At 37.8% G+C, this 11715-nt stretch overlaps 1 protein-coding gene across 3 annotated transcripts in view; it reads left to right on the plus strand.

Annotated features, from left to right (window-relative positions):
• Positions 1 to 11715, plus strand: part of LOC104849854 (vomeronasal type-2 receptor 116) — a 39325-nt gene that overhangs the window by 12320 nt on the left and 15290 nt on the right. For all 3 annotated transcript variants that reach the window (XM_010606459.1, XM_010606458.1, XM_010606457.1), the window contains exons 2-3: positions 7580 to 7868; positions 8213 to 9019. In XM_010606459.1, coding sequence (XP_010604761.1) covers positions 8276 to 9019 — 744 coding nt within the window. In that variant the 5' untranslated portion in view covers positions 7580 to 7868; positions 8213 to 8275. The remainder of the gene's footprint in view (positions 1 to 7579; positions 7869 to 8212; positions 9020 to 11715) is intronic.

Here is an 11715-nt window from a genome sequence, read left to right on the forward strand (position 1 = left end):
TTGGCTCCCTTTGTTCCTTCTCTGCTTAGTTTTTTGCTTTATCTGATGGATTCATTCTGCTGGGTTTATGAGGTTGTAATCCTTGTTACATCTTTCTAGAATATCCAGAGCCCTTTTCAGTACTGGTTTTGTGTTCATGAATTTCCTCATGTGTTCTTTTCATGGAATTATCATATTTTTATCAATTTTGAAAGTATTTTGGGGTATATGGTGGTGGGTTGGAGGTTGTTTGCCTTGAATATTTCCTTGAAATACTTCACTAAAGCTCTCCTTGACTTGAGAGTTTGTGGAGAAAAGTCTGCTGTGATTCTGATGGACTTTCTTTGTAGGCGATTCTCTTTTCCTTGACAGCTTTTAATATTCTATTCATGTGTGGAATTTCTAGAATCATGACTGTTATATGCTTTGTCTGAGATTTATTTATCATGGCTAATTGGTGTTCTATATTCCTCCCTTATCTGTTGTATATCAGTTTCATTTTTGCTGTTTCTGAATTTTTTCAGCCATCACTTCTGTGAACGGGTTTTTAATATTATTTGCGCTATTTCCTCCTTTTGCATTGTATCCAATCAATCTTATGTTATTATGCTTTGCATTATCTAGTAATTTCCTCACTGATTTCTCATGGTCCCTTAATTTTTAAAAATCTTTCTTTCTTTGATCTCTATCTGCAGTCCTGTCTTCTAGATCAGAAATTCTGTCCTTGTCTTTGTTTAATGTAAGTGTATATTTTCAATTTAATTTTTAGATCTCCTGGATATTTTTTCGTCTGTTTTATAGATTTCATTGTTCTACTTTGCTGGGCATTCCTGGTTCCCATAATTTTTCTGAGCACTTGTATTTTTAAAAATCTCTACTCTAGCATCACTAAGCACATCTTTGATTCTGGTCACTATTTCTTGAACCATCTTAAAATTATTTCTGCTTTTATTTTTACCAAAAGCCTCATTCACTTGCTTTTTTATTTCTGCTGTTAGTATTTCAGAGAGTCTAGCCTGGTGCCTTTTGGATTGTTCCACGTCATTACCCCTGAGTTTGCCTTGGGGGAGCTAAAAGTCTGAGAGGTTACATCTTGTTTAAATGCTTTTTTCATTTTCTATTTATTTTTTAAGTTTAACTCCTGGTTTGATGCTTGCAGATTGCTTACAGTGAGTAGGTTTATTGGAAATATTAAGAACACTTAGAAAATGACTACTTCTTAGAGATGTCTTTTAAGTGTAGCTAGCTTTTGGGCTTCGATTCTGTTTCAAGATCCTACCTCTTCTATTTATTGGGGATGAGAACTTTCTGCCAACTTGTCCCAGCCCTCAGTTCTTAGGCAATGCCCTATAATATTTTTAACACACTTAGGCAGTCTCAGTCTTAATATACTGGGGAGAACAACTACAATAAGAACAACTATGTCACCATGGCTAAAGTTGTACAGTTTGCAATTACAATAGCAGCAAACTCAGCCTAGGAAATGACAAATTTTGGTAACTATAAATTGTCCACCTTTGGGTGCATCAATTAGAGTTATGGTTATATACCAAAACTTGAATGAAACAAAAAATTGTGTACAATAGATAAATCCTCAATATGGTAATTTTATCCTAATGGGAAAAGATCTAAAAGGGGTTATGTGGGAAATACAGATATACAAGAACAGATTAAAAGCAATGATGGTAGGCAAAGCAAGATGGTACAAACTTTGGGAAATTGATGAAGAAGACAGGAGGAAAAACCAGAAAGAAGTTTTTAAAAAGGAACAAAACAAGAAGCATGACAAAAAAAACTACAGATCTTATTTACACTCACATAAAACAAGAACAAGAAAAAAACAAAATAGAACAAGAACAAAAGCCAGAAAAGAGGAAAAAAGAAAAAAAAGAATGAAGAAAATACTAAGAAAATAAAAGAAAAAATTTCAGTTCAAGGTGTGCCATTAATGTCACTGGTGGATGTGATGTGTGCAGACAGTCCAGATGCAAGTTGTAGAATCCATGCAAGCCAGTGTACATTTATGGTGGAGTAGTAGATAATTTCCACAAACAGGGACCTTTATATCTGGCAAAGATGAGACTGGTTTCTCGCTATGAAGCTGGAACTGGATTTATTGAGCCTGAAACAGTCTGTGTGCCTCCTTCAGGCTTTAACTCAGCTCCATGACTCTGCTAAGTCTGCAGTAGGATTAATGCTGGGTGCAGGGCTGATCTTGACCTCTAGGTGTGGGCTGAAGACAGTCTAGTTTCTAAATTTTTTTTTATTTATCCAGCCCACATCTCCTTACCCTCTTTGTCTCCATGTTGCAGTCCCAGTTGCTGTGGCACACTCAGACACCACCCAAGGCTGTGCTCCCAGTCCTGTTTGAGGTTGGCACCACCTGGGCCTTGCACAGCCTCCTCTTTCCACTGCACTGGCTCTTCTCATGTGCTGCCTCCTTGTCTCCCTGCTGTGCTGACTTGCTGGCCAAAGAGTGCTTGCCCTGCTGATCAGGGTGCAGGAGAGCACTAATTTCCCCCTCCCTGTCCCCACCACTGCCGAGCTGTTTGTGCCACTGGTTGAAGCCCTGTCCAGGGTTCAAGTCCCTCACTTGCACTGGTTGTTGGGAAGGAGAGTACATATAGTTCATCTAGTTCCACTAGCTATCATCAGTACCAATGCTGGTCCATAACCTCGTTGTCTGTAGAAGTTCTAGGTAGTTCTAGGTAGATGCCATGGTAGATCTTCATCCTTTGCCTCCCTTGTAGACTAGAGATCACTGCCCACATTGTATTTGTTCTTGTGGTATTTAACATTCAGAAACTTAATTCAGCATTGGAAATACCTCAAACTATCCTATTTTGCAGGTGTCTTGGCTTAAATACTAACATTATATTGCAGAAATTTTGAAAGTTAATTTCCCCTTATTTCCTTTAATTTTTGTGTACATGTCAAATATGGATGTGTATTTTGAGTGCGTGTTCTCTTAATTTAATTAACTGTTTTGGTTGGTTCTCAAGACATGCTTTAAGATGTTCTATAAATATCCTATTTCTGGTGATTTTTGAATATGTACATGATTAATTACAATGTATATGATTGAGGCTACTTGCTAACGACTTATTTTTATATTCCTTATTGAATAAATGCTGTAATTGTTTACTATAGAACTTATTCTTGAAGTAAATATAAATTTATTTTTCCACATACATGAAAATGTATGTATTTAATAGAGGTGATTTAATCGCATCTTCTTAAACTAAAAACTCATGTTTATATAGAAGAATGTCTGTGATTAAGAGTTTCTAATAATTTCATGCAGTCATATTTGAAATTAGAAGGCCTGGTTAATATATCCATTTTGATTAATATTTTTAAAGAAATAAAACAGTGTAATAGTTAATAGAGATGTGCCACAGATTAAGTTTTGAGAGATTAGATTTGCCACTGATTAAGGTTTTAGTTAGAACTTGTAATTCATAGTGACTTTTAACTCGCAAAAATATTACTTGCATGAGTTTCCAGGTATATGGTTCTCCAAATATTTCTGAGTAGAGTATTCTTTATCTAGATATAGTCTTTGTTTTGAATGTTGTTGTAGTCCTTTAGAATGCTCTTTACCTGAAATACCTTCTTATACATGGTGTTTGTCTTCTGGGTCATGGGGGAATGTGGATTTCTTCATTCTTTCTAGATAGAGTCTGTGCTGTTTAAGGAAGTCTGCTGTCCTATATCCATCTCTCTGTGTCTCTTTCTGACCATCTTTCTCTGTTTCTGCCCCACCTTTCTTTTTTTAAACTGGGAAACCAGTTAAAAGTTGAGGGCTTGGGATGTAGCTCACTGGCACAGCACCTGCTTAGCAAGTGCAAGGTCCTGAGTTTGGTCCCTGGTACCAGAAGAAAAAAAGTTGAAGAGCTCTTCCAACATTTTCACATTGCCAAAAAGGTGTATTGATGTCTTAAGGCCCTCCTCTCTCCTGCCATTTGAACTCTGAGGAATTCTTCTGGCTAAATATGAAGAAAATTCATATGAAGATATTCCTACGGCCCCTGTGAATCATGAGGAAGGGAAAACATTTCCCTCTTACAAGTCTTATGCTTAAATTTGGAAACATTGATGTCAGATTCAAATTTTGGAGAATCCCACTGTATTTTAAGGCAACAAGGTTAAGTAGAAGATGTGGAAAATGCAGTAGTTTGTAGGAAATATCTTATCATGAAGTTTTCCAGTTGAAGAAATTATTCAGTAAATAAAAGCTAAGAAATTTCACACACAAAAAAAATTTATTCCTGGAAGCAAGTATAACTTTGATTCCAAAATCAAGGAAAGACCCAACCAAAAAAAAAAAGAACTACAGGCAAATCTCCCTAATGAACATAGATGCAAAAATCCTTGATAAGATACTAGCAAACAGAGTACAGAAGATCATCAAGAAGATCATACACCCTGAACAAGTTGGATTTATCCCAGGGATTCAAGGATGGTTCAACATATGTAAATCAACAAATGCAATCCACTGTATTAACAGAATTACAGATAAAACCATATGACTATCACAATAAATGGAGAAAGAGCATTCAATAAAATTCAACACAAATTCATGATAAAAACCATACAGAAAATTGGAATAGATAGTCTTTATCTCAACCTGATAAAGGCTATGAAAAACCAACAGCCAATATCATTCTAAATGGTCAGAAACTAAAAACCTTCATGCTGAAATCAGGAGCAAGAAAAGGGTGTGCACTATCACTGCTCCTGTTCGTTATAGTTCTAGAAACATTAGTCACAGCAGTTATACAAGAGAAAGAAATAAAAGAATAGAGAAAGGAAAGGAAGAATTTAAACTGTCACTATTTGCTGATGATACAATAATCTGCATGGAGGATAAAAAAAACTTCACCAAAAGACTGCTAGAGTTAACTGACAGATTCAGCAGGCTGTGGGATACAAAGTCAACACTCAAAACTCAATAGCCTTCTTGTACACAAATAACAGACTCACTGAGAAAGAAACTAGGGAAACAATTCCTTTCACAATAACACAAAAAATAAAATATCTAGGAATCAATCTAGCAAAGGAAACAAAATACCTCTACACTGAAAATTACAGCATTCAGAAAAAAAGAGATCAAAGAGGATATAAGAATTGGAAAGACATCCCTTGCTCCTGGGTAGGAAGAATCAACATAGTGAAAATGGCCAAACTTCCAAAACTGCTATACAGATTCAGTGCAATCCCTATTGAAATCCCAACAGCATATTTCACAGGACTACATAAAATAATCCAAAAATTCATTTGGAACCAGAAGAGACCTAGAATAGCAAAAAACATTCTAGGCAACAGAGACATGGCAGGGGATATCACAATTCCCAACTTGAAGCTATACTACAAAGCCACTGTGATGGAAACAGCATAGTACTGGCAAAGAAACACACCCAAGAATCAATGGAATAGATTCTAAGATGCAGAAACAGCACCAGACATACTCAGCTACCTCATCCTTGACAAAGGAGCCAACCATCCTGACCGGAGTAAAGATAGCCTCTTTAACAAATGGTGTTGGAAAACTGGCTTTCAACTTGCCAGAGTTTAAAATTAGATCTGTATCTTTTACCATGCACTAAACTAAAATCCAAGTGGATTAAAGATCTGAATATCAAAACAGAAATACTTAATTTACTGGAAATTAAGTATGGTAGAACTCTCAAAGACACTGGCATAGAAGACTTTGTGAACAAATCCTTAGCAGCACGAGAACTTACACAAAGAATAAAAAATTGGGATATCATTGTATTAAAAATGGGAAGGATAGGGGAAAGGTCATAAGGGAAAAGGGAAAAAAACATGAGAAAATGAAAAAATGGAAATAAATAATTTTTAAATAGGGAAGGGAGGAGGGAGTGAAGGGAGGGCAGGGATACGGGGGAAAAAAGAGAACCAAGACCTGTCATGCAAAGGTACAAGATCCCAATGATGAATATAACTGTACTGTATACCTAAAATGTACTGATAAACTCCATGAGAAAAAAATTAAAAATTTTTTTAAAGTTTTTGCAGTGCAAGAGAAATCACCAACAGAGCTAAAAGACAACCTACAGTGTGGGGAATAATTTTACCAGCTACTCCTCAGACAAAGGACTATTATCTAGAATATATAAAGAAATCAAAAAACTTAGACACCTGAAATATAAGACCTGATTCAAAAGTGGGCATCTGAAATAAACAATTTTATCATGCCAACAAGTAAAAGCAGCAAATAGATATATGAAAAAATGTTCAGCATCACTGATCATTTGAGAGACACAGATGAAAACAACACTGACATTCTATCTTACCCCAGAAAGAATGGCTGCTATTAAGAAATCAACCAGTAATTAATTTTGGCAGGGTTTTGGGGAGAAAAGAACACTTCTCAGTTGTTGGTGGGAGTGCAGACTGGTGCAACCACTGTGGACCTGAATATGGAAATACCTCAAAGAACTAGGATTAGAGGTTCCATTTGACCCACCTTTCCCTCTGCTGGGTATCTTTCCAAAAGAATTAAAAGGATCATACCACAGTGATATATGTGCACCCACTTTTATAGCAGCACAGTTCATAATAGCTAAAACTTGGAAACAACCCACATGCCCATCAACTGGAGACTGGATAAAGCAGGTGTGGTTTTTCTATAAAAAGGAATACTACTGAGCCATAAATAATAAGAAACTAGAAACATTTATAGGTAAATTCATGTACACTGAGGATATGTTCTCAAATGAGATAAATAAGACACTCTTGAGTAACTACCAAGTAGTTTCTCTGATATGAAAATCTAAAAATGTAAATAAGGTTCAAATGGTATAATTAGGAGTGTGAACTAGGAAGAAAATGGCTAAAAGGGAATTGGGAAGGGGAGGGGAAAGGGAATAGAGGAAAAGAAAAAATATGAAAATGAAAAAAAGGAAAGAAAGTCTTTGTAAATAGGGAAGGGTGAACAGGATGAAGGGAGCACAGGGGTATGGGGTTAAAACAAGAATAAAAGACATGTAAAGGGCAAGATCCCAATGATAAATGAAAATTTATTGTTTGCTTTAAATGTAACAGTAAACTTAATGGAAAAAATATAAATCATAGACAATACAGGAGCTAGATCTTACAAGAACAGATAAAATTTGCTAGGTGTTTATCTTGATTTCAGATATTGTTTAAACATAGCTTCCTATACAAAATTGTGCCACGAAAAAAAATTGTGCCAAGAACTGCATGTTTAAAATAGTACATGTTTACATAACTTTGTGGTTACAAAGACTAAGACAGCATCTGCACCCCAGTTTATGAGTGCTGGTCATGTCAATGTCCTCACATGAAAGAATTACGAAGCTCTTTTTCTTTTATCTTTGAGGGACACTACTCCCATTCATATGAAACTCACCCTTATGTCCTAAATAACTATCCAATACCACGTACCTTCCAAAAAACAGCCCTCTAATGCCACGATGTCAAGATTTAGTGTTTCAGTATATGAATTTGGGGGAGGATCACAACCCTTGACTTCATAAGTGGTATAGTACTGGATTTGTGGGCAATCAAGCATCGTGTCTTTTCCCTAAGGATCTCTCTGCTCTCTACACAGGCTTAGGCCCAACAGTTACCAAAATGTTCTTGCTTTCATTTGTGCTGTTGAAGAGATCAACAGGAATCCCCACCTTTTACCCAACATATCTCTGGGATATGAATCCCATAATTCCCTGCACAACCATGGAAATACACTGCAGAATGTCCTCATCTTGCACACGGGACAGGATGAGATCCCTAACTACAGCTGCGGAAGAGAGAGCAAGTCTGTAGCCTTACTGACAGGAACATCATTGGCAACATCTGCTCAAACCGGACCATTGCTGGAGCTCTACAAGTTTCCTCAGGTGAGGGTGGAGGAAGGGGTGAGGTGAAGTTGTGTCTCCTCTTTGATCTTCCTCAAGATGACAGAAAGTGGAAAATGGGTTCCGATATCAGTCTCAAACAGTAAGCACAAAGAAATTGATGGGTGACCCTAAGTTTCTCCATCTGTAGCAGGAGGGAGGGAGAGAGGAAAGCAAATAATTTTCCATAAGTCAGAGACTGATCACTTATTCAAAAGTGAAAATTCTGAAGAAGTGAGGTAAGTTCCTAGATGGGAGGAACAAATATCTCCTTCTTGTTGTTAATACTTTTCATGTGTATGTTTGTGCTTTGCTTAAACTCCCAACACTTCCGATTATCTTTGTAGCTGACCTATGGCTCTTTTGATCCTATCCTGAGTGACAATGGCCAGTTTCCCTCTCTCTATCAAATGGCTCCAAAGGACACATCTCTGGCCCGTGGCATGGTCTCCTTGATGCTTCACTTCAGCTGGACCTGGGTGGGACTGGTCATCACAGAAGGTCCGAAAGGACTTCAGTTCCTCTCAGAGGTCAGAGCAGAGATGGCGGGGAACGGAGTCTGTGTGGCATTCGTGAAAATTATCTCAAATGATGCCATAACATATGTCTTACATTCACCACAACTTGACTTCCTGGCTGGAGAATCACCTGCAGTAAGTGTGGTTATCATTTACTGTGATAGTGAGAGTCTAAATGATATAAACCATAAGATAGAACTACATGCATTGTCATGGAGAGTCTGGGTCACCAACTCACAATGGCATGCGGACTTCACAGGGAAAAACTTCATCCTTGACTCGTTGCATGGGACTCTCATTTTTGCCAATCACCATGAGGAGATCTCTGGCTTTACACGTTTTATCCAGACGGTGAACCCCTCCAAGTACCCAGAAGACACGTTCCTCCATCAGTATTGGTACTGGAATTTCAACTGCTTGATATCCGATTCTGACTGTGCCCTGAAGGACTGTGCCCCGAATGCCTCTTTGGCACGGTTGCCAGCAGGTCGTTTTGACACAGCCCTGAGCGATGCGAGTTATAATATATACAATGCAGTGTATGCGGTGGCCCACGCCCTCCACGCGATGCTTCTACACCAAGTGCAGATGCAGCCAATCGGAAATGCGGAAAGGAGGACGTTCCATCCCTGGCAGGTAATGTCTCCCCCAGTGGTGCTGTGCTCTGTAATTGAGGTCCTTTCTTAAGGGCTCTGAATGTGCTCCGAAGAAATCCTGGAGAATACTTTCTCCTAACCCAGGAATTCTGTAGTAGCTTCACTGTTTATGATTAAGTTACTATCATTTTGTGATCCTTAAAAGTTACATCCACTTAGGAAACTCATTCATACACGGTCACATCTTGATCCTTTTTACTCCCCTTCCCCTCCTACTCTCCCTTCTCCTTCTGTCCTCAGATGCTCCTCCCATCTTCAAAAACTCTGCCTCCTTTCTTTGTTCTTTTCATTACTTATTATTTGGGTCGCTCACATTAGAGAAAACATTTGATATTTAACATTCTGGGTCTCATTAATTTCTCCTAGTATGACCTCAAGATACATTTTCTTAGAAATAACTCCAATTTATTCTCCTTATGGTGAGTAGTATTGTATTGTGCATATAAAATACATGTTCTTTATTTTCTGTTTTATCAGCAGTATGATTTGATTCTTGGAATTTTTAATTTCTCCCACAATTCTTGTAGTGAACCACTAGTTATGAATATTAATGTCCAAGTGTTTGTGTGGCTGTTGATGGTTTCCTTAGCCACTGATCCAATGTCAGTGCTGCATGGTCAGATAATATGCGTAACATTTGTTTCAATTAGTTTGTATTTATTAACTATTCTTTGTAACCTGAGCTGTGCCCTACTTCAGAAAAAGTCATATCCTGCAGAGAAAAATGATTCTCTCATTGGAGTAACCACTCTCTGGGCATCTGGAAGGTCACTTTTTCCTTGTGTAGATCAACTCATTTCCTTGCTGAAGTTTTTGTCATTGTCCTATGTAGTTGTTAAGAGTATTGAATTCCAGCGGGTGCGCGACCTCCCGGACTGCGTGCCACCAGACCCAGCAAGGAAGGTAGCCTCGCGGGTGCTCAAACCTCCTTGGACCAACTCTGCAGAGGCATAGGCTCTCATAAAGGGTAGTTTTCTGAGCTCCCAACTTTAAACATCTTTAAAGAAAGGGCAGGGGTAAACCTGTAATAGAACTGAGTGGAGTTTAACCGTGAGGGTTGAGAAACTCAAGTTAGGCCTTGTGGACTGAGATCAGTCCCAGTCGTGGGGAACTGCTATTAGCTAGTCGAGACCAGGGGATTCAGTTCTGCATATGGCTGTACATGTGGTATAATATGAGAACAGAGACATAGTCTGAAAGAGGCCCTTCAAATTCTTTTATTTTTTTCTCTTTTTTCCTTTCCTCGTTCCACCCTAAATTTCTCTCTTTTCTCTGTCCTCTCTCTCTAACTCAGTCTCTTGCTCCACCATATTATCCCTCATCTCCCTTTTTATTCCGGCTCCTGCCCTAACTCAGACTTCTTCTTTTATTATTTTTTCTTTTTGGGGGAGCTTTCTCTTTGTGTTCTTTTCTCCAATCATTTTACCTAACTCATGGCTCTGTATCTTCAAGGGAAGGCAAGTGCCTGTTATTGTTAAGGAGATATAATCTTGTCCTTATTCCTGCACTCTCTGTATCCCCCCTGAAGTTAATAGCTTTGTAAAGACAGTAAGGTCATTCTACATCCTCTGCATTCACTTCAGACCTGCTCCAGTTCTTTCACTTATCTACTCGTCTCATCCTAACCCAGTCTAACCCCCCATCCTAAATGGTGAAGATGGTATATTGAAAAGCATATTCACCGCAAACATATTATGGACTGCTTCTTGATATTAATTTAATTCACATGGGTTAAAGGTGATACATTAATGACTACCACAAGTGGTCAGTTGGCAAGCTGTGCCTGATCCTATTGGGCTGCTGAATGTATCAATAGGGGCAAAGGGTTGTGATCAATTTAAAGAGTTGTTTTCTCCGATATAAAAATGAGGATGTCTATGAGTCATTAGAAACTCAAAAGCTAAAACACAACTATATCAGGAAGATTTAAGTAATACCCAGAAATTAAAGAAGGACAACCTAACAACAAAAATAAAAATGAGAAAACACTTAAGCAAGGCACAAAGACAGATTTCCAGTTCATCAATAGCAAACAATAGGACAAATGAGGATGAAAAGCCTGATAGTGAACCAACAGGACACCCTGGACCCATAGCACAGGAGGTAACAAAACAGATCAATCAGGCTCTAGAAAAATTCAAATCAGAAATAATTTCCCAGTTAACCAGAGAGATGTTGAGCAAAATGGAACTCATGATTCGAGACTTTAAAATAGAAACTGACAAAAAAAATGAGCTCAAGACCATGATAGAAGCCATGAAGACTCAGCATAAGAAAGAAATGGAAACAATGAATGCCCAACAGAGGAAAGAAATGGAATCCATAAAACAGATTCAAACAGATATCCAGGAGATTAAAAACTCTATTGAAAGTGTACACAACAGAATAAAAGATTGCAAAAATAGAATTTCAGATATAGAAGATAGGATCGCAGTCAGTGACCATGAAAAAAGAGGTCTCTCAAAAACAGTAAAGGACCATGAGAAATCAATCCAACAACTTCTAGACAATGCAAAGAAAAATAATATAAGACTGATAGAAATTCATGAAAAAGCAGGAGAAAACGCAAATGACCTAAAAAAGCTCTTCACAGAATTAATGACAGAAAACTTCCCAAACAGAAGGGAAGAATTAGACATACAGATAAGTGAGGCATATAGAACTCCAACTAGCCAC

Source organism: Fukomys damarensis, unplaced genomic scaffold (assembly GCF_012274545.1).
Source record: "Fukomys damarensis isolate Sample0158 unplaced genomic scaffold, DMR_v1.0_HiC HiC_scaffold_37, whole genome shotgun sequence".
In the NCBI taxonomy this organism is placed as follows: Eukaryota; Metazoa; Chordata; class Mammalia; order Rodentia; family Bathyergidae; genus Fukomys; species Fukomys damarensis.